General features: G+C 39.7%; 1 protein-coding gene across 1 annotated transcript; it reads right to left on the reverse strand.

The window, feature by feature from the left end:
• Nucleotides 1–652: 652 nt before the first annotated feature.
• On the reverse strand, nt 653–13521 carry LOC127558203 (myeloid cell surface antigen CD33-like). The gene is made up of 6 exons (XM_051991429.1): nt 13268–13521; nt 12351–12713; nt 6548–6832; nt 4505–5812; nt 3708–3801; nt 653–990 (listed from the first exon to the last, which is right to left on the reverse strand). The coding sequence occupies exons 1-4, from the start codon at nt 13311–13313 to the stop codon at nt 5487–5489; spliced, it is 1020 nt and encodes a 339-aa protein (XP_051847389.1). The 5' UTR covers nt 13314–13521; the 3' UTR covers nt 653–990; nt 3708–3801; nt 4505–5486.
• Between the last annotated feature and the right edge of the window lie 10235 nt (nt 13522–23756).

The following is a 23756-nucleotide window of genomic DNA, read 5'->3' on the forward strand; positions in this document are numbered from 1 at the left end:
GTTAGCCTTGGAGGGTCTGATTAATATGGCAACAGAGTCAGACTCTCACTTTGGCAGTGATATACAGAAGGGTTGGAGAAGAGGCACAGGAAGGGGAGAGACATGGTAAGAGGCCAAGTAGGAGATAATGAGACAATGTGTGAGTGAAAAGAAGAGAATAAATATGAGTCATGTGGAATAGATGGAATAGAGCAGATTTAGCCCCTTTTAGATTATGTGGTTGTAGTATTGAGGGATGGGTTGTTGACATGTAGAAGGAGAGGGAAGAGTAAATGAAGATGCCAAGATTTGGAACCTAGTTGTTGAAGGTTGGAGCCCTTAAGAGAAATCAGTATGTTTAGGAGAAGGGTGACTATGGAGGGAGCATAATGAACTCTGAGTTGGACATGATGAACTTGAGGGGCCTGTGGAAGGTTCAAGTGGAGATGTTCAAAAAGAAGTTGATGGTGTCTGATTGAAATTCGTGTGTGTGTGTGTGTGTGTGTGTGTGTGTGTGTGTGTGTGTGAAAGAGAGAGAGAGAGAGAGAGAGAGAGAGAGAGAGAGAGAGAGAGATCTTAGAGAACACACAAAATACAAATCAAGGCTGGCTCTGAGTTATGGTTCATGTATATCCTGAATTCTTGTCTCTCTCTCTCTCTCTCTCTCTCTCTCTCTCTCTCTCTCTCTCTCTCATCTCCCCCAGAGTGACTAAGCTCAATATACTCCTTATGGATTCATGCTGACAGCATCTTTTTTTTCCTCAAAGCAGTGCTCCAACTTGACCCTAATCCCAAGTAGTCCCCACTCTTCTTGCTCCAGTCTCTTTATTGGAATTTGAGTTCTGAATACTCAGTGTGAGTGTCTTCTGGGTTGACCATATTTTGGGCCTTCTGGGCTTTGAAAGTAATAGAGGCGTATTGTACCAGGTTGTCTTTCTGTGAGGAGGAATCCAGCACAGGTGAGGGAGGCTTCTCCGAGGGACTGTACTTCTCAGAATTCTCATATTCAACCTATTAGACATTGAAAGAACAACAGGGTCTTTGAAGTGGAGAGTGTTTAAAGAAATTCAGAAGGGAAAATTGATCTGGAGGGGCCCTTCCAATTTTACCAGTCTCTGTTCTCTATAACCTTTCTCCACTGACATACTAGCTTTCAAGGACCTTTGCAGGTCTTTCATTCAACATGTGAACTTATAAGAGGATTTTAATTCCTGATCTTGGATGGTATGTGTTCTAGGATTTCATTCTGCTCTAGAATTAAGTGCTCAGCATTTTCCCTTCCACTTCCCTTTGTTAAGTTTTTATGGTATTCAGTCTGTATTCTATAATCCTTTTGAGTCAGACATTTTGTGTTCTCAGTTTAAGGTCCCCTTCAACTCCACCTTTTTATGCTTTTTCTTCCCTGGAGGTCTTCCAGAGGAGGCTGGATTATCTCTCAGGGAATTCTACTGGAGCCTGGTTGAAATTAGGATTCTTCTAAGGTTTAGAATAACAGAATTTCTGTGAGATTTGACTTTTATACTTTGGTTGAAGAGATGAAGAGGGTTGGGGGCATATAGTATCTATGGCAGACATTATGCTGATCCTCATAACAGTCCTGGGAGGAAGTATTATTATTTTTATTTTTCAGATGAAGAAACTGAGGCAGAAGTGGTTAATGGACCTTCTTAGTATGACACATCAAAGAAGTACCTGAGACTGGATTTTAACTCAAGGCTTCCTGACTTGAGGCCCACTGCACCACCTAACTAAATGTAAAAGTGAAGACTGAGATGAGATGAGAATGCACAATCTGATCCTGATACTGGAATAGAAGCAGAAAGAAGGGAATTTGGTATCAGAAGGCATAAAGTCCTTTTCCAGCTCCTCTTATTCTATGGGATTTTCTGGGCCTCAGTTTCCTCATCCATACATGAAGTTGGATCTTAGATGATCATGTCTTCAGTGTTGATCCTGGCTTTAAACCCCATGATTCTATGACCTTGTGATAAGTTCTTTAATCATGAAAAAAATATTGGATTTGGACTGAGGGACACCAGAATCAAATTCTGGTTCTACTACTTCCTAGCTTGGAGTTCTTAGACAAGTCTCTTTCTCTTTTATTGAAGTTGACTTCAAAAGAAGGGAATTGAGCAAGAGATTCCTAAGGTTCCTTGTAGTTCTCTATCCTTTGACCCTACAGTGTGTGGGATTCCTAGATAAACTTTTTTGTTGGCATTTTAGGGTCTCCAAATCTGTCTCTAAATTCACACTATTCCACTTTTGTTGTATCCCTGACTACTCAGAAGGAGTATGGTAGCTTATCAGATTTGAATCAGAAGAGCTGTGATTGCATGCTGACTTTGTCCCCTGGACAACTGTGTTAGCCAGCCATCATTTGGTAGTCCTGGCAACTCTTTGGGACAGTATCCTCAGTACTTAGTACAGAGCATCTGGTACATAGTATTTCATAAATGGTTTTTATTGTTTGGCCTTCATTCTTGAAGAAGAGAATGACTCAAGAGGGTAAAGTCTTGATTTGCAAGTAAATTGGATTTTTAAGCTGAGATCTTTCTCAGGTCTCATTTTGACTGAGGCAACACCTATTCAATGATTTAAGGCTAGGAAAGAAATCATGCAAAAATGGCCTAGTTTGCTTACTCAAAAAATTTTAAAAATCACGCTGAGAGGGGAAGACCCTCAGGGTTTCTGGTCAGTACAGAAACTCAAAAGTGGTTGTCAATTAACCAATTGATTGTGGGGGCAGAATAGATCAACCCTTTTGCCTTTGATGTCAGTGTATCTTACCAAAGACCAGGAGTTTTGGGTGGGCCATAAGCTCAATTTGAGTCCTTAGGGGTAGGAATAGCTCACAAAGCTGATGCATATTGAGCTGCATTAGGAGGGTCCCATTCATTACAAGTTGGCTTCCAGAAAGGTAGTGATCCTTCTTCCCATGGCCCTAATCAGACTAAATCTCTGCTATTTGACTTAGGACATTGCTAAGCTGGAGGTATGAAGGGAGGAGAATTGAGCTTTGGAAGATGTTCTATGAGGACTGGGTGAAGGAATGGGACATTTGTAGCCTAGAGAAGAGAAGGCTGCTGGTGAGACTGAGACACAATAGTGATATTCAAGGACTGTCACCTGGGGCAGGATTTACCTGGCTTTTTGAGGGACTCCAGAGTTCAGAATCAGGATCAATGACTGGTAATGACATAAGGATCAACGTAGGTTGGGTATTGAGGAGACCTCCCCAACAGAGCTGTTCAATGCTGTGGGGCAATGAGTTGATCCTCCCTACAGTCTTCAAGTAGAAGCTGAAGGACCACTTATCAGTTATGAAAGCTAGGAAAGGTTTAGTGAGTTGAATGGGGTGGGAAAAACTTGTTCTAGACAAGTGGGACCCCATTTCCTGTCTTGACCAGTTATTTTCCCCCATTAATCCTTCCCCATCTTTCACATGGACATCACAGACTATATGTGGCCATCAGCCCCTACCTAGAAAATCTGCAGAGCTGGTTCTTATGTGGCTCATCTCCAACATAATTACAGTATTTACATTTTTACACACCTGAGCAAGAGGTGAGGTATCCTGTCTCATTGACTGAAGGCTAGAGACTTTCTGAGTTCAGGATTTTATGTTCTAAATCATCCTGGACACTCTGTGGTGGGTGGGGGGAAGAAGAGAGTTCTCTTGTCCCAGTGTTTCATTGTGGGGGGGGCGTCCAGATGATTGGCTCACTCACCAGTGTGATATCACTAGATTCTGTCTTGGTGTTGGCGGTAGACCTGGGAGTCTTCAAGTCTTCATTAGACTGTTTCCCCCTAAATATCTTCACTCTAAGACAAGAATTGTGCTTAGTTGAAAATTCTGCTCCTTAATTTTGTATGACCCTTCCAGTCCTGCCATTTTGTGTTCGAAGTTTCTTCTTCCTACATGAAGCCTTTTCTTATCTCCCCGGTGCTGGTGATCACCTTTCCAATGTACTTGATGACTCTCTATCTATTTCTACAAGTTCTGTTTATAATGATTCCGTGTATACATGCAGATTTGTTATCTGACCTGGTAGAGTGTCACCTCAAAAGGAGGAGTCACTCCTAGCTTTTTAGTCCTTCCCAGCTCTGATATTCTTTGTTATAAAGTCCTTCCCAGATCTAACATTCTATGTTCTAAGGTACCTCCCAGCTCTGTCATTCCCTGATATAAGATCTCTTCCAACTATAACATTCTATGTTCTAAGGTACCCTCAGCTCTGACATTCCCTGATCTAAGGTCCCTCCCAGCTCTGACATTTTATGTAATAGAATGCCTCCCAACTGTGATACTTCCTTTTCTAAGGAATCTGACTATCTCTTTCCCAATATTTCTCTAATTTTTAATATTCTCTATTAATTTTTCTTTAAGAGCTGATATTCTGTGTCCTGAGGTTCCCCTTCAACACTGCTGATCCTCACAGACTTTATTCTAAATAGCCTCCCACATCAAACAGTCTATATTCCATATTTAAAGTTGGTTATTCCTGTCCCTAATCTGGAAACTCACAAGCAAACTGCCACGCATGTGAAGAATAGCGCACTTATGATGCTTCCACACAGGGCTCCCTTAATTATCCAATTCAAGTAGTTCCATGGACTGGAGGAGGTATTACCTGAAAAGAGATGCAGTCTCAGAGGAGCTATTTCCTTTGCCATCCTTCCTTCCCCTTCTCCAGCACTGAGGATCCCAGGAATAAGAGGGTTCCCCGAATAGGCAGGTGCTTCCATAAAACCAACCAGTGACCTGGCTAGTCTGACAGCTTCCCAGACATTGAGTAAAACATAAAATTTTAATGGTCTTCAATGCTAATCATTTTGAGCTGAGCCAGGCCTGTAAATAGCATCCTGGGAGAACTTTGTGTTTGTGGTATTGGTCTCTTGTTTGTGGCTTTTTCTTTGGAGATGAATGTCATCTCCAGACCCAGAAGTCATGGCAAATCTGGACACTTGCAGAGAAAGAAGGAAATCAATACTTATTAAATACCTGCTGTGTTCCAGGTATTTTGTTAGGCAACTTACAAATATTATCTCATTTGATTGGGTCAACAACTCTGGGAGGTAGATGCTATTATTATTCACATTTTACAGTTGGGGAAACTAAAACAGATAGAGGTTAAGTGACTTGCTCATTTGAATTCAGATGTTCCTGATTCCAGGCCCAGAATTCTCTCCACTGCATCATCTAGTTGTGTTTATTTTCCTCAATCCTCCCTCTTTTCTCCCTCCCTTCCTCCCTTCTTTTCTCCTCCCCTCCCCCATTCCTTCCTTTCTTCCTCTATTCCTCTCTTCCTCCTTCCATCCCTCTTTCCTCTTTTCCTTCTTTCTTTTCTTCCTTCCTTCCTTTTTTTCTCCTTTAAAGATGGATTTAGTGTTTTGCCTAGCAACTCACAAATACTGAGTGACTGGGTACCAGATCTTATGATTTAAAGATTTTGTTCCCCTCCTCACACCTCTCCTTTCTCCTGTACTTTTCCTGGAACCCAGTCCCCTCAGAATTCTCTTCCCTTCCACCCAGGAACCCCACTTCCTTTACCTGGTATCAGTAGCAGGACACTGACACTTTGGGTCCCATGTAGGTCCCTCCCTTCGCAGCGAATACTAAGACCAGGGTCTGGTTTCAGGGTTAGACTGCTGTTGATCTGATTCTCAGAGGTATTGTACACAACCCGAAGGGTGTCATTAGTGCTGTTTCTATCCACCATGCTCTCTCCCACCCACCAGTGCAAGGAGGAAGTCTGCTTTCCCAGGATGGAGCAAGTGCAGAGTAATCTTTCCTCTGTCCACAAGCAAGAGTGGTTAAGTATTCTTAGGGAGTCTGTGAGAAGGGAAGGAAAATGAATTAGTGGAGAGTGCTCTCTCCCACTTCTGGAGCCCCAAGTATTCTGTCCCTAGCCTATCCCTAGTAATAAATAGTACAGAAGGAGTTTCAGGGAGCTATTTGGAGTGACTAGTGGGCCCTATGTATAGCAGATGGATTCCATTGTGCACTCTCCCCATAGAGAGGGCAATTTTAGGCCCAGGATCTCAGTGCCCAATGGCTGAAAGGAAGTCAGGTCTTGCTCCTCTGTGGCCAAGGGACTATTATTTATACCATAGCCCAAGTAGCAGGACTTACTCTTTAGGAACAGGAGGGATAAAGTTTCCCTTTAATTCTGAGATTGGAGAAAGGACAGAAGACACAACTGATGATCCTGTCTCTTCTTTACTACAGACCACACTTCTATCTATACCTGCTTCCTTCCAACTTATCTGTCCTATCTTTTCTGAGAAAACTTGATGTTCCTATTCTGAAGAAGGTCTACAAAGGGAGGATGTAATTGATTCTAGATTGGAGTCTCAAATTCTGTCCTTAGGGATGGGATGACATTGGGAACTTCGATGCCAGAACTTTCAACAGAAATAGGGAGGAACCAAGAATTCACCTCCATAGATTCTACTTTTCCCTATTGTCTCAGGTCCCAAGGTCATCTCCATGGGCCTAACTTTTCTCCTATACCCCTCCTTCCTCTGCAGCATTGGGGAATCATGTTCACTCCCTCTCAGTACTCACAGGCAATCCTGAGCTGGACAGTTGTCTCGGTGATCACATTGGCCACTGGGAATGTCACCTGACAGGTGAGATTTGTGCCATTGTCCTGTACTTTGGGGGTAAAGAGGAGTTTGGGGGACTGAAAATCTTGGGAGACAAATCCACGTGATGAAAGAGCAGAGCCAGTCCAGAGGAATTTAGGTGATGTTCCCTCTTTACAGTTTCCAGGAGCTATACAGGTTAGGGTCACTTGGCACCCAGACTCTAGAATGTCTGGAATAAGGATCTCTGGCTTCTGTGTCAAATCTGGAGGAGAAAAGTTGAATGTGGGGAACAGAAAGAAAACACTGTTGAGGAGGGACTGAGTGAAGGGAGAGAAAAAATAAAAAGGGGGAGGGAAATAGGATAGATGGAAATACACAGTTACAAATCATAAGTGTGAATGTGAATGGGAAGAACTTTCACATAAAAGGGAAGTGAATAGGAGAGGATTAAAAAACAGAATCCTACAATATGTTTTTAGGAGCAGCACATTTGAGGTAAAATGAGAATAAAGGTAAAAGTTTAGAACAGAACATATTATGCTTCAGCTGAAGTAAAAAAAAAAAAAAAAAAAGCAAGAATAGGAATCCTGATTTCAGACCAAGCAAAGGCAAATATAGACCTAAGTCAAAGACATAAGAAAAGAAACTCCAGCTTATAAATGAGTTGCAGGAAGAAAAAGACAGTAAAACTATATTAGTGGGGGGTTTCAATCTCTCTCTCTCAGTATTAGATAAATCTAGCCAAAATTAGACAAGAAAGAGGCTAATAACATCAATAGGATATTAGAAAAGTTAGATATGATAGACCTCTGGAGAAAACTTGATGGGAATAGAAATGAATTTGCTTTTTTTTAGTGACAATGGCATCTATACAAAAATTGCTCATATATTAGGGCATGAAAGCCTCACATCAAATGCAGAAAGGCAGAAATATTAATTGCATCTTTATGCATGATGCATGATGCAATAAAAATTATCAGTAGTAATAGGCCAAGGAGAAATCAAGCTAAACTAAATTGGAAACTAAATAATACAATCCTAAAGAATGAGTGGATTAACAAAGAAATCATAGAAACAATCAATAATCTAATCCAAGAGAATGACAGTAACGAGACAATATATAGACATTTAGGAGATGCAAAGTAGTTCTTAGGGGGAATTTTATATCTCTAAATGCTCAGATGAATAAAACACAGAAAGAGGAAATCAATGTATTGGGCTAACTGATAAAGCTAGGAAAAGAAAAAATTAAAAACCCCCAATTAAGTTTTAAATTAGAAATTCTGAAATCAAGAAAGATTAATAAAGTTGAAAGTAAGAAAAGTATTAAACTAATAACTAAAACTGAGAGCTGGTTTTATAAAAAAAAAAGACCCAATAAAATAGATAAACCTGTGGTAAATTTGATTTTAAAAAAGAAGAAAACCAAATTACCAGCATCAAAAATGTCCAGAGTCACAAAACTAGGAAGAATTAAGTATCTGAGACTGAATGCCCAATGTCAGGAGGACCTGAGTTCAAATTCAGTCTCAGATACTTAATTCTTCCTAGTTTTGTGACTCTGGACAAGTCACTGAATCCCAATTGCTTCAGAAAAAAAAGAAGCCAATTTACCACCAATTAAAGGAAATTTACAGTAGTAATAATTAGGGACTATTTTGCCCAATGGTATACCAATAAATCTGATAAGCTAAGTGCAATGGATGAATATTTACAAATTTTTTTTTTAAAGAAGAGGAATAAAAATAATTAAATAATCTCATTTTATAAAAAGAAATTGAACAACCCATCAACAAACCTCTAAGTAAGAAAAGTCAATTAATTTCAATACTATGTTAACTATTTGGGAAAATAAGCAAAAAAGGGGTCCTTTTTATGATCTCTACAGACAGACTTAGTGGGGTATTAATGGATCAAATGATATGCATAGTTTTATAGCCCTTTGGGTACAGTTCCCAGTTGCCCTCTAGAATGGTTGCATCCATTCACTACTCCACCAGAAGCATATTAATGAACCATTTTACCCACATCCCCTCTAACATTTATCAAATTTGTATCATGACACTAATATGTTGCTGAATTTTTGTTTTTCTTCCCGGGTTATTTATACCTTCTGAATCCAATTCTCCCCGTGCAACAAGAGAACTGTTCAGTTCTGCACACATATATTGTATCTAGGATATACTGTAACCTATTTAACATGGATAGGACTGCTTGCCCTCTGGGGGTGGGGGTGGAGGGAGGGAGGGGAAAAATCAGAACAGAAGTGTGTGCAAGGGAAAATGTTGTAAAAAATTACCCTGGCATGGGTTCTGTCAATAAAAAGTTATTTAAAAAAAATAATATGTTGCTGATACCTAAACCAGAAAGAGCCAAAATAGAGAAAAAAAATTATTAGCAAAATGATTATAGCAATTTGTCACTAGGTAATACACAATAATTAGCTGGGATTTATATCAGGAATGCAAGGCTGATTTAATATTAGGAAAACTATCAGCATAATTAGCCATATGAATAACATAACTAACAGAAGCCATTTAATTATCTCATTAGATGCAGAAAAAGCTTTTGTCAAAATATAGTACCAATTCTTGTTAAAAAAAAGAATACTAGAGAGCCTAGGAATAAATGGATATTCCTTAAAATGATAAACAACTTCTATCTAAAATCATCAGGAAGCATCATCATATATAAAGGGCATAAGCTAGAAGTTTCTACTAAGTACAGAAGTGAAACAAGGATGTCTGTTATCACCACTATTATTCAATATTGTATTTAAAATGTTATCTTCAGCAGTAAAAGAAGAAAAAGAAATGGAAGGAATTGGAATAAGAAAAGAGAAAAAAATCATCATTCTTTGCAGATGATATGGTGGAAAACTTAGAGAATCCTAGGGAATCAACTAAAAAACTACTTGAAACAAACAAGTTTAGTAAAGTTGTAGAATATGAAATAAACCCACATAAATTATCAGCATTTCTATATGTTGCCAACATAACCCAGCAGCAAGATATAGACAGAGAAATTCCATTTATAATAACTATAGACACAATAAAATATTTGGGACTCTACCTGCCAAGGGAAACTCAAGAATTATATGAAGACAATTACAAAACAGTTTTTACACAAATAAAGTCAGATCTAAACAATTGGAAAGAAATCAATTGCTTTCGGATAGGCAGAGTTAAAATAACAAAAATGATAATTCTACCTAAATTAATCTACTTATTCAGTGCCATACCAATCAAACTACCAACAATTATTTTATAGAACTAGAAAAAAAAAAGCCAAATTCATCTGTTAGAAGAAAAAATCAAGAATATCAAGGGAATTAGTGAAAAAAAAAATCAAAGGAAGTTGGCCTGATCATATCAGATTTAAAACTATATTATAAAGTGGTAATCATCAAAACATTTGTATTGGATAAGAAATAAAGTGATGGATTAGTGGAATAGGTTAAGTATACAAAGCACAGTAGTCATTGACTTTAGTAATTTACTCTTTGATAAACCCAGAGATTCTAGCTTCTGGGATAAGAACTCACTATTTGACAAAAAGTACTGGGAGAACTGGAAACTAATATGGCAGAAACTAATTATTAGCCAGTTTCTCATACCCTGTACCAAAATCAGGTTAAAATGGATACATGATTTAGACAGAAAGGGTGATACTAAATGCAAATTATGAGAGCAAGAAATAGTTTATCTATCAAGATTTTTGGAGAAAAGAGTGATTTATGACCAAGCAAGAAATAGAAAACATTATAAAATGCAAATGGATAATTTTGATTACAGTAAATTAAAAAGGTATTATGAAAAGAAAACGTATGCAAGCAAGATTAGAAGGAAAGCCGAAAATTGGAAACAATTTTTATTGTCAATGTTTCTGATAAAGACCTCATTTCTAAAATATTTAGAGAATTGATTCAAATTTATAAGAATACACATCATTCTCCAATTGATAAATGGTGAAAGGATATGAACAAGTAATTTTCAGATTAAGAAATTAAAACTATGTATAGTCACTTTAAATCACTATTGATTAGAGAAATACAAATAAAGCAACTCTAAGATACTATCTCAAAGCTATCAGATTGGCTTATATGATGAAAAAAGAAAATGATAAATGTTAGAAGGGATGTGAGAAAATTGGGACATTAATGTGCTGCTGGTGGAGTTGTGAATGGATTCAACCATTCTGGAAAGCAATTTGGAACTATGTCCAAAGGAGTATAAAACTATGCATACCTTTTGATCCAGCAATACCACGAGTAGAACTGTCCATAGAGATCCTTTAAAAAGTGAAAAGGATCCACCATGTACAAAAATATTTATAGCAATTCTTTTTATGGTGGCAAAGAATTAGAAATTGAAGAGATGCCCATTATTTGGGAAATGGCTGAACAAATTGTAGTATATAATCATAATGGAATACTATAGTGCTGTAAGAAATGATGAGTAGTCTGATTTCACAAAAAACATGGGAAAACTTACATGAACTGATGCTGAGTAAAATAAGCAGAACCAGGTGAGCACTGTATACAATAACAGTAAGATTGTATGATGATCAACTATGATAGACAGCTCTTCTCAGCAATATAGTGATCAAAGAAACTTCCAAAAGACTTGTGATAGAAAATGCTGTCCACATTTAGAGAAAGAACTATGGGGTCTGAATGCAGATTAAAGCATATAATTTTCACTTTTTTTTTGTTTTTTTCTCTCTTGTAATTTTTCCTTTTTGTTGTGATCTTCTTTCACAATATGACTAACATGGAAATGTTTAACACAATTTTATAGGAATAGTTTGTTTCAGATTGCTTATTGTCTTGGGGAACAGGAAGGAAGAGGGGGAGAAAGAGAAAATTTTGGAACTCAAAATCTTACAAAAAATAAATGTTGAACTACTCTAAAGGACTTGTGATGAAAAAATCCTTCCAGAGAAGGCAATGATCAAGTTTGAATACAGAGTGAAGCATTCTCTATTTCTCTCTCTATCTCTCTTTGTTTTTACTTTATTTTTTTCTTGAGGGTTTTTATTTTCATTAGGGTGGGAGAACTGTTTTCTTTCACCACTTGACTTTTATGGAAATGTTTTACACGATTTCACATGTGGTTTCTTAATTGCGTGGGGGGGGGGGAAGAAAGAGAACCTAGAACTCAAACATCTTAAAAACAAATTAAAAAAATTTGTTTTGAATGTAGCTGGGGAAAAATTAAATAAAAAATGAATGCTGAAAATTATCTTTCATATAATTGGAAAAGAATAAAATATTATTAAGAGGAAAAAAAAGTTGAATGCACCAGGTGGCAAGGAGAATGGTCCCTATAACATGTACTCTCAGGTAATAGCCTTAGGATTTTGCTTTACATGTCCCAACAAGTCTCTTTCTTTGGTGTCCCCTCCCATGCTCTGACTCTCCATCCTTTGGAATCTCCACTATCTCAAAGCCTGATCCTCTCACCTCACCTAGACGTTCTCAAGCGGAGGTCCCCACAATGTGTTCACTCAGCTGAAGGCATCAGGGCCATTCTTCCTACCTAACTAATGTGGCTATTCCTTGATGCCTCCCATGAATACTTCCAGCTCTATGCCTGCTACCTAGCATCTGCTGTTATCACCAGGCCCTGGAGTGCTCCTTTGCCTGAGGACTTGCTTCTTTACAGAAAGGAGTACAGTGTGTCCTCTCTGCCAAGAGCCTTGTGACTCAGGTATCATCAGAATATCCTCTCTTGATTTTCATTCCCCTCCCAAACACTTCTCTGGGACACGCGCCTCACCTTCCACATGGACAAACAGCATTTTAGATGACAAAAGGTCTCCTTTTCTCACATGGAATGAGTAATTTCCATGATCCTTTTTTGTGACTCCAGTAATGCTCAAAGAGCAGTTCTTCCTATGAAGGTCCCCAATGAGCTGGAAGTGGCCCCCAGCCGAGGATTGAACATTTTTTCTGAGGTCATTGGTGGCCATGAGTTTTTCCTCATTTATCTTCTGGAACCAGTATACATAGGTTTGGTTGTTATCAATGTATTGGGTGGAATCATTGAAAGAGCAAGGGATGGAAACACACAGCCCCTCCTGAACAGTCACAAGCTCTTGGACATGAATGTCAAAACATGGATGATCTTGAGAAAAGGACTCTGTAGGGATAAAAAAAAAAAGAAGGGGAAGACAAGGAGAGGAGAGGAGAGAGACAGAAAGAAAGACAGACAGAGAGAACGAGAGAGACAGAAAGACAGAGAGATATACATATACACAGAGATAGAGACAGAGAGAGACAGAGAGAAACAGGGACAGAGACAGAGGCAGAGACAGACCCAGAAAGAGACAGAGACAGCGAGACAGAAAGAAAGAAAAAAAAGACAGAGACAAACAGAAAGAGACAGATAGAAAGACAGAGACACACAGAGAGAGACAAAAAAAAGACAGAGAGGGAGAGACAGCCAGATAGCAGAGACACACAGAGAGAGTCAGAGACAGAGATATACACAGAGAGACACAGAAACAGAAAGATAGAGGCAGAGAGACAGAGATGAAGAGACAGAGACAAAGAAACAGAAACTCAATCCAGGATCTTCCCATGTTTTTACATCCGACCCTCCATCCCTTTTAGAGCCAATTCTCATCCTCCTTTCCCCAACCAAGCCTCCCACCTCCTCCAGACACTCTCAGCTTTATCTCTGACCCCACTTACTGTCCAAGAAAGACAGGAATAAATGCAGCAGAAACAGAAGGTCCATGATGGGATCCAGGGCTGAAGAGAGACCACAGTCCTTTCCAAGATTAGCTCAGATTGGATAACTCAGTCCCCAGGAGGAAAGAGCTTATGAAGTGCAGAAAAGGGGAAGCAAAAAAGATGAGAGGTAAAGGACAGGAGAATTATCAGATCACTGAGGTTAACTCAACATTAGCTCTAACTCTTCCCTTCTCCTGAGCCCTACTGTAAATGCTGAGCCTGATGAAAGAGACATCAGGTATGTGGGGAAAAGGAACATGACCAAGGTAGAGGAGAGGGTGGGATGGGAGTGGGGGAAGAGAGTTGACAGCACTTCCTCCTTCTCTAGATCCTTCTTCTCAGTGACCTATTGACCTAGGTTTTCCTTCTCCAAGGGGAACTGGGGCCTGAGGAACCAAAAACTGTAAAAAGGCCCCTTTCTGACACCATGATCTCTCTGTTTCCTTTTAACTGCCTATTTAACTGCAATGTTTTTTTCCCTAACATTACCCTACTCATGACTCCCTCTTGAGAGCTGGGAATTTAGATGTTGAGGTTAGATGTTGGCGGGGTCAGGACCTCTTTTTCTTGTTGCAAGCTGCTTCCTTCTTGGAGTCTCTTGGATCATACCTCCACTTGCTTCTGTATGTTATGAAACGGGTGTTCTTGACTCCACACGACACTATACTATCAAATGCTATGAGGCTGGACCTCCCAAGAGGACCCTGAAGAGTCTAATCCTGCCTCCTTTAACACATCTTTCTTTAACCACTGACTCTACCTTGACTCAGTATTCAGGAATTAGTTTATTCTCATGCCCTTATTTTCTCCCCATGTCAATGATGCCAAACTCTCAGCTGCTGAAATACAAACTGTGTTGCTCATTCACAGCCATCTGTTCTCTCACTCCCATCACACTCAAGTCTGCTCTTTCCCTCATACAATATCCTGCTCCTTATCTACCTGCTAGTTTTACTGTGCTCTCTGGGATGCCTGCTCCATAACGAACAAATGTGCTTCCATCGTAAAACTTTTCCTTTCTCACTCCTTCTATCTTTTGATACTCACAAAAACATGGCTCCCTTCTGATGATTGTTTCCCTGGCTATCTCTTTTCTGTTGCTTGACTCTGGTTCTCCCATCCTCACTCACAAAGCTTTCCTCCTTTGAGTTTTAGGCTATTCACATTTATTATCCAAGCCACATTTGGATAGTTATTATCTATCAACCCAAGATATTCTCCTTCCTTTTTCAATGAATTCAGTCTTTCCTCCCCAACTTCTGTCCTCATATCTGGGAACATAACATATGTACTGATGCTCTCTCAAATGTCCCAGCATCCTCTTTACTCAGTCTAGCCAATTCCTGTGATTTATTCTTCCATTTCATTTAACATACCCAGAGATGTTCATATTTTTGCTCTCATTGTATCCACAATTGTTCCACTTCCATGTTCATCAATTGCATAATTCTTTTATCAGATCGTAATTTCCTCCCATTATTTATTTCCCTCTCCCTTATGGCCCCTCACTCTATTCCTTTTTTATCATGACTAATATCTCCACTCCTTAGTTCCTTCCAGGCCTAAATTACCCTTGCACTGACTGGATTCTCTTCTCTTCTTTCTTACAATGAATTAATTAGTTCAACTCTATATTCTCTTCTAAGCTTGAGTCCTTAGCACTTCTGCATCCTATTGCTGATCATTCTGTGCAAATCACACAATTGGATTATACTCACCATCTACCATCTTTTCAAGTACAAGTTCTTTTTTCCCCAAGGCCACTGGGGTTAAGTGACTTGCTCAGGGTCACAGAGCTAGGAAGTGTTAAGTACCTAAGGCTGAATTTGAACTAGAGACCTCCTGACTCCAAAACTGGTGCTTTAAACATGGTGCCATCTAGCTGTCCCCCAAGTACAAGTTCTGATCAGAAAAAAAGAAAGCTTCTGACTCGATCAGCAACAAATTTATATTAAAATGTAATCCCAACCAGGCCCTTCTATGGGAAGGGAACACTTTTACATCTCCCTTATGCAACTGATTCACTCTTTCACCCTCCACAAAGATTGTTCCAAAAGTTTTCATCTTTCCTGAAGACTCCTGTGGTATCTGTCCCAGTACTCTTTTAGCTGATAATCTTAATTGAAATCATTCATCAAAAGCTCCCTCTCCTTTTTTTCCTCTTCATCTCCCACCATGCCAGATGTCTTTTCCCACTCTATCCTCCTTCCCTCTGTTCTAGGATGAAAAAGTGGCCATTCTCATTATCAAGGTCAATGCTTTATATTCTCTTTTGTTCATATCCCTTCTTCTCCAGTGGATTTTCCTTATCAAAACCACTTTGACCGTAATTTTCAATAACTCTCTCTCTATTGGCTATTTTCCTATTCCCTAAAAAAATGTATGTGAGGGTGGATTTGAATTCAGGTCTTCCTAACTCCAAGTCCACTACACCACTTAGTTGAATAAAGGAGAAAGCTGAGATGTGATGTGTTTGGAGATAAGAATGCAGAATCTGACTCTACAGAATCAGGCAGTAGTATCATAATTACTCCAGGAAATGGCTTAGACTGAAGGAAACCCTCTAGGCTCTTGGTGGGCCAAATCTGAAACTGGCTAGACCATGGACTTCAGGGTTCATTTTCATGGCAGACTAAGCCTGTGCTTAATCTCTGACTCTTGGTGGTGATCTGGACCTTTGCTGTTTCTTGGGGTGGGGAGTTTTCTTCTCAAAAGTTTTATGGGTATATATTGGACACTTAATAAAAGATAATGTAATAAAGGAGTGAACAAGGGACTTGCTGTCTCAGGCAATGAGGCAGAGAGAAGTGAATTTGGTATCAGAGAGCATGGGGTTATTTTCTAGCTCCTCTGTTAATTTGTGAGTTTGTGGGCTTCAGTTTCCTCATCCATATTTAAGGTTGGGTCTTTGTTGATAATATCTTCAATGTTGCTTCTATGAGGGGCAGCTAGATGGCACAGTAGATAGACCAGCAGCCCTGAAGTCAGGAGGACCTGAGTTCAAATCTGGTTTAGACACTTAACACTTCCTAGCTGTGTGACCCTGGGCAAGTCACTTAACCCCAATTGCCTCAGGGGGAAAAATGTTGCTTCTATGATCTTGTGCTAAGTTCTTTAGCTCTATGAAAAAATATTGGATTTGGACTGAGAGATCCGAGTCAAATCCTGGTTCTGGTACTTCCTAGTTGGGAGATCTTAGACAAGTAACTTTCTTTGTCTTTTACTGAAGTTGCCTACAAAAGGAGAAGACTGAGCAAGAGATTTCCAAGATTCCTTTGTAGTTCTATATCTTCTGATCCTATAGGGTGTGAGATTCTTAAACAAATTTCTTATGCTGGGACTTGAGGGTCTCCAAATCTGTCTCTAAATTACCTTTCCAGCCACACTTCACACTATTCCACTTTCCTTGTGTTTCTGGCTATTCTTGAAGAATTATGGCAGCCTATCAGATGTGAATCAGTTGGACAACTGTGTTAAGCACCTACCATTCAGTAGACCAGGAAGCTCTTTGGGGCAGGAATTCTCTTCTGCCCTTTTTCTGTGCTCTCAGCACTTAATCCAGAGGGCCTGGTCCAGATTGCTACATAAATGGTTTTTTGTTGTTTGGCCTTCATTCTTGAAGAGGACCAATGACATCAAGAGGGTGATGTCTTACTTGCAAGTGAAATGGATCTAAGTGAGGTGGGGCTCCCTCTCTCCTCCATGATCATCCGAGTCCAATGGCAAAACACAAGTTAAGACAATTGAAGATGACCCCAGATACAATGGGAGACCTTGGTTTTTTATGGTAAGGTCTTTCTCAAGTCTCAGTTTGACTGAGGCTACACTCATTCAATGATTTAAGGTAAAAAATGAAACAAAAGATGGCCTAGTTTGCTTACTCAAAAAATAAACAACAAAAAAAAATCAAACTGAGAGGGGAAGACCCTCAGGATTTCTGGTCAGAACAGAAACTCATAAATGTTTATTGACTGGTTGATTGTGGGAACCAGAATAGATCATCTCACCTTCCTTTGATGGCAGTGTGTCTACCAAAGACCAAAAGTCTTGGCTGCGCTGTGAGCTGAACCTGAGTCCCCAAAGATGAGTAGTTGATGTATTTTGAGCTGCATTAAGAGGGTCTCATTTATTAAGAGCTGGTTTCCAGAAATAGGGAGGTACTGATCCTTCTTTACATGGCCCTGGTCAGACCATATCTCTGGTATTATGTCCAGTTCAATTTTACTTAGGCCTTGCTAAGTTGGATGTATGAAGAGAGGAGAGCTGAGCTTTAAAATGAAGTTCTATAGGGGCTGAGTGAAGGAATAAGGAAAGTTTAGCCTAGAAAAGAGAAAGCTGCTGGTGAGACTGAAACTCAATAATGATATTCAAGGATTGTCATGGGAAAGAGTTTAGACTGGCTTTTAGGGGGATTGCAGAGCTCAGGTTAAAAAACTGGACCTAAGGACCAATGTAGGTTGGAGACCTCCCCAATCATCAGAATTGTCCAATGTAGAAAGTACTACCCCAGGAAACAGTGAATTGACCCTCCCTAGGAGTCTTTAAGTAGGACCCAGAGAACCACTTATCAGGGATGTAATGATGCTCAGTAAATGTTTAGTGAATTAAATGGGGTGAAAGAGACTTACCCAAGACAAGAGAAGCCCACGTTCTCATCTTTGACCAGCGATTTCTTCCCCACTAATCCTTTCCCATCTTTCACTTGGATTCCAAAGGCCACAATTGGCCATCGGTCCCTACCTAGAAAATCTCCATTTGTCTTTTAAATTTGCCTTCTAAATAAATTCAAAAGCCCCCTGTAATCTTAGTTCCTATCTTTCCCTAGTGGTTTCTTTTTCACATAAACTGATCTACTTCCTTTTTTAAAAAAGTAACTTTAAAATAAGAATGTAAACATGAACATTTCAGCCTACAAAGAACAGAAAGGATAATTGTATGTGAAAGTGAATTTCTATTATGTAATTTTAAGTTACATATTAAATGTAACACAATAGTAGCAACTATTATGATTGTGTCTCCTTCTGAACTTTGATTCTCTTGAGTGTATTTTTAAAAAAAAATTTGATACTGTTTCTTCATTGCTTTTGTTACTTACCAGGAGAAACTCTTCTTTGTAACTTAAGACTGAAACAAATTAACTATCCTACATTTTATTTAGCTTGATCATCTCTAGTGAAGAACTCTTCTCTCATTGATAGTTATAAAAAGAATCTCTTGTTTACATTTAGATCATAGCCATTTGTAAAGTCTTTAATGGAATGAAAATATGTTTTAAAACTAATGCTACTTGCTTTCCTTTGTGCTTTTACTGTCATTTGTTAGCCATATTCCTTCTGCTGAAAATCTTTCATTAAAGCCAGATTCAAGTGCTTAAAAAAGGGAAAATCTCCAGGGCTGGTTTCTTAAACAGCTCATCTTCAACACAGTCACATTATACACATTCTCACACAGCTGAGCTAGGGTTGAGGTTCTGTTCCATTAACTCATCCTGGGATCTTGGAAGAAAGGAGCAGTGTGTCGTCCAAGCCAAGACCCTTGTGACTATTCTTTAGGTATCTTCAGTCTGCCCTCTCCTGGCTCTCATACTGGCCCTTACCCGGGGCTTTCCATCAATCCTAGATACTTCCTGGGACATTGTCCTACATGGACAAACAGCATTTTATATAGGAATTATATGGGAATTCTCCATCCTAAACCAATAATTCCCATGATTCTGTTTCTGAACCCAGTAATGTTCAAGGAGCTATTGTTCCTTGAGGTGTATTTGGCTCCAGGTCCAGGACTAGATATTCCTTTGGGGGTCATTGGTGGCCATTGCCTTATCCTGGTCTGTACCCTGGAACCAATAGTGATGGGCTATGTTGTTATTCTTTATTGTTGCAAGCATTGGAAAGAGCAGGGAATAGAAGCACACACTGGATCTCAAACACTGGATCATTTTTAAAAGGGGAATGTCAGAGATAGGAAGGGGAGGGTTATGGGCCGTGATTCCACACCCTCTTCATGTTCTTTCATCCTTCAAGTGCCTTTTCATTTTCATCCAGGTATCTCAGCTCTAACTCAGGCTCTGGCTCACTCACCCTCCCAGACCTGGGAGCAACAATAGCAGCAGTACCAACAGCAAGTCCTTGGCAAGATGAAAGGATCATCAGAGTCCAGAGCTTTGTTCTAGAGGCAACCTTGGAATTCATTTGGATGGAAGGAATGCTGGGAAAGTAGAAGAGATGATAAGAAACAAGAGAGATGGAGAGGAGAAGTATGGGGAGAAGATTCTCAAAAGAGCAGTAAATTTAATCCCAGCAGACCTTCCTTCCTAATGGACCAAAAAGCAGGTCTCAGGAGGGGCCCAGCTACATATAAGGAAAGCCAAATATGTGAGAATAGGAAACTATAAGAAGGAGCCTTCTAAGGGAACTTTGGGAGAAGGAGACATGCAATGGGTAAAATTCCTTCTTCCTTGGTCTGGTGATCTGTTGACCTCCTGAGTGAGGAACTCTTCACAGGTGGCATTTTGTACCTCACCTGAGGACAAAAACACCCTTTTCTGCTTCATTGTGGAGTCTCCATGATCCCATCGGTCTCTCTACAATGTCTTAACCAGGCTCTATTTCCTTTCTGATCATTCCCACTGCTTGATTTTTCTCCCTAAGGTTTCTGCAATGATTTCTCTCTGCCTCCCCAATATGTCTCCAATGTTCCATTCCTTTCCATATATGACAATGATAGTTATGATAACAAGGTCCCTTACTACCTATGTAGTAAGTCACTTACTTTTGACTCAGTTTTCTATTTGTAAAATGAAGGTTTTAAACTAGATAGATTTCAGATCTAAATCAGAATGAAGGGAAGAGAAGGAAGAAGAGGAAAAAGAAGGGAAAAAAGGAAAGATAAAAAAAGAGGAGAAGATGATAGTGACAAAAAAGAAGAAAAAGGAATGACAAGAAAAAAAGAAGGTAAGAGAAAAAGAAAGTGATGATAATGAAGAAGGAAGGAAATGAAGGAAGAAGAAGGAAGGAAGGAGAATATGAAGAAAATGATGAAGATGATGATAAAGAAGAAAAGAGAATAAGAAGATGATGATAAAGAAGATAGGAAGGTGAAGAAGAAGAAGAATGAGGAGGAGGAGAAAGAGGAGGAGGAGGAAAAAGAGGAAGAGGAGGAAGACAGTTGTGGCCTAATTAAAAAACCTAATACTTCTAAGGGTTGGCAAGCCAGAAAGGTGTGTTTTTGTTAGGGAAATCACAGGGATTGTAAGTGTTATTAATTATATAGGGACATTGAGTGATATGCGTTTTACAGTAATGGGAATGTAGTCACTCAGCCATTCAGCATCCAAAGAAACACCATGATGGCAACAAGAAATTTGCCCATTGGGAAATTAGCCCAAAATGAGGCTGAAATCACACTTTCCTAAGATAGAGTACAGGAACTAAAAAAAAATAAGACTACAGAAGTAGATGATGAAGATGAAGATGAGATGGTGAAGAAAGACAGCCAGTACTGGGGAGCAGAAGCAGAAAAGGCAGAGAATCTCATGCAGCACACAACCATGGATTAGAGTTTGTAGTATGAACCCAATGGAAATGGAAGAGGACTGAGCTGGGGGGGTAATAGAATCATTTTAATGAATGGGTTTTGGTGGGACAAATTAACTCTTATTTGTGCCATTCTAGGGTAGCATACACCAAACCATCTCAAAATGATCAGTAAAACTTTGAATTTAGCATGTCTATGTCATCTCAGAGTTCTCAGTAATATTTGGTGTTCTGCTGATTTTGCAGCAAATGTTGGGAACTTGTTTGAGGTTTACCAATCTTATCTACCAAAAGGTTCCTAGATGACTTCCTTTGGTTTAGCATTTATTTTCATCTTGTGATTTTTGGTTAACATAATTATAGTTTGTTCATTGTATCCTTTGATCTTTGGAACAGTATGCGACAAAGCTTCCCTTTTGCAATCTTCTTCTTGCCCTTGACCTTTATGCTGGTTACTTATAAATTTACTATATTAACCAGCAAGTGGGGATGCTCGGTCAAGGAGACCAGAACAATATCCAGTTTTTAGTACTCCAACATCTCCATCCCCATTTCTAGCCATCTCCCATTTTTCTTCTTAACACTCTTCAGTTGGAGAACCACTATCTTTCATGTAGCATAGACTAGCTATTTTTCCTAAATAGTATCCTAGAGACTTGATGGGCTCAAGGGGCTGACTAAACATAGTAGAAAGAAACTAGGGGCAGCTAGGTGGTGCAGTGGATAGAGCACCAGCTCTGAAGTCAGAAGGACCTGAGTTAAAATTTGGCCTCAGACACTTAACACTTCCTAGCTGTGTGACCCTGGGCAAGTCACTTAGCCTCAATGGCCTCAGGGATAAAAAGGAAAGGGGGAGGGGAGGAATGTGTGTAGGGGAGGGCGGAAAGAGAGAGACAGAGACAGAGACAGAGAGAGACAGATACTAGTTTCTCCAACACCCTACTTCCTGATGCTCAGATTTATTTCAGTCTTTCTGCAGTTCAGATTTTGTCCAGGAGATGGAACCCAGCTACCTTGAATTTGACTTTTTTTTTTTTTCTTTTTTTTTTTTTGATAGGCAGAAAACCCTTCTGATTGCTCCAGTGACTTTCTTCCTCAGGTGACCTTTTCACTCTTTCTGCATCCTAGAAGGAACCTTTCTTCCATAAACACTTCTCTACTGTTATGCACTCCATGATAGACCCTAAGGACCACTGGGTGCTGTCTCCCCCCCAATTAGAATGTGATCCTGAGAGTAGCATCAATCTTAGCACATGGGAATTGCTTAGTAAATGATTTTTCATCCATCCATCCATCCATCCAACCAGGGGAATCATGGACAAAAAGGTAGGATTAAGTTCAGAGATGGCCTTCCATGGACATAATTGCTTCTGTTTGTGGTCGCTTCATCCAAGTTTGCTGCTAATGGTGCCTTCTATGCTGGACATAGAGGATCCTTTCAGAGCTTGCCTGTCCAACTAGATATAGAAGATTGGCTCAGAACTCCTACCACTGGCCTTCTCTTCTCCCATTATGGGCTTGCTGCCCTGTGTTGGGCTTGCTCCCTTGGAGTCACATGCCACATCATGTCTTCTGTGACATGTGACATTTCTCCTCTGTGAGAAATAGCGCTGGGTTCCTGATGCACCAGGATGGCAGGATTGGGGTATCATTGGATTTTAGATCTAGAACAAGAAAGTGTCATATGCAAGATACTTACGTTATCTTGCCCAACCTCCTGCATTTGACAGAAGAAGAAACTGAAGCTCAGAAAGGGGGATTTATTCAAGATCACATACCTTACAAGTGGCTGAAATGAAATCAGAAACCAGGTCTCCTGACTTGAGGTTGAGAGCCATTTCCCTTAAATACCTCCCCGTGGCCGTACTTCCTCATATTTAGATTTGAGACTTTTCAGGGGATAATCCACTCACATTTAAGTTCCCAGGATCATGGATTTAGAGCTTGAAGGGTCTTAGCAGATCACTTTGTTCAGGCCTGCCTCAATTTACAGATGAAGAAATAAATTTTGAGGATGGAGTGATTTGGCTAAATACAGGCAGGGAATGACAGAGGTTGGATTTGGGGATCAGGTCCTTTGACTTTCCTCCCTGGCTCACACTATCCTGGAAATAAAAATAATTACTAACTTTTATATAGTGTTAGTCAGTCAACTAGCACCTATTAAGTACCTACTATGTACCAGACACAATATTAAGCACACAGTAGAAACCTAAGGAAAGACAAAAAACAGTCCCTTCTCTTGAAGAGCTCACAATCAAATGAGGGAGACAATGTACAAATGCCTATGTCCAAGCAAGATATATACAGGATAAAATTGGGGATGGATTCAGAAGAAAGGCTCTGGGACTAAGTGTATAAAGAGGTTTCCATATGTGATTTCATTTGATTCTCATGACAAATCCATCTAGTGAGATGGATGCTGTTATTACCCCAATTGTACAGATAAGGAAACTCAAAAGTTAAGCGGCTTGCCCTGAGGCACACAGCCATGGAGCATCTGAGGTAGGGTTCAAATGCAACTCTTTCTGACTCCAAATTCAACACCCCATATATACATTCATTATGCCTCACTGTGTCCTCTAGAGAAATGGCTTCCTCACACATGGAATTTTAGGTGACAACCTATTTCAAGGTCAAGAACTCTGACTCCGGAAGGAGATAGCTTCTGTCTGGGTCAGCAAACTCTTAAGTTGGTACCCACTGTAGAAATGTCTCCTGGCTATAGAGGCTAGTGGCCACTAGGGGCACAAATGGGCCTAGGTATAACTTTCTGTGGCCCCTTAAGATATTCAGTGAGTTAGGGGAGAAAGAAATGTGAACATATGCAGACATTCTTTGCCTGCTTCCAGAGGTATATGACTCTTCCAGAAGTGGTAGGGGTAGGGGGAGAAATTGAGTCCCCTATTTGG

Source organism: Antechinus flavipes, chromosome 3, assembly GCF_016432865.1.
Source record: "Antechinus flavipes isolate AdamAnt ecotype Samford, QLD, Australia chromosome 3, AdamAnt_v2, whole genome shotgun sequence".
NCBI lineage: Eukaryota > Metazoa > Chordata > Mammalia > Dasyuromorphia > Dasyuridae > Antechinus > Antechinus flavipes.

Bases quoted from the DNA above. Each gene is read 5' to 3' on its own strand.
- LOC127558203 (XM_051991429.1), bottom strand. From the start codon at position 13,313: ATGGACCTTCTGTTTCTGCTGCATTTATTCCTGTCTTTCTTGGACA. The intron at 6,833-12,350 runs GTGAGGCGCGTG...TTTCTCCTCCAG, and splicing joins GCTGTTTGTCCATGTGGAAG to ATTTGACACAGAAGCCAGAG. The intron at 5,813-6,547 runs GTGAGTACTGAG...CCCTTCTCACAG, and splicing joins TGTCCAGCTCAGGATTGCCT to ACTCCCTAAGAATACTTAAC.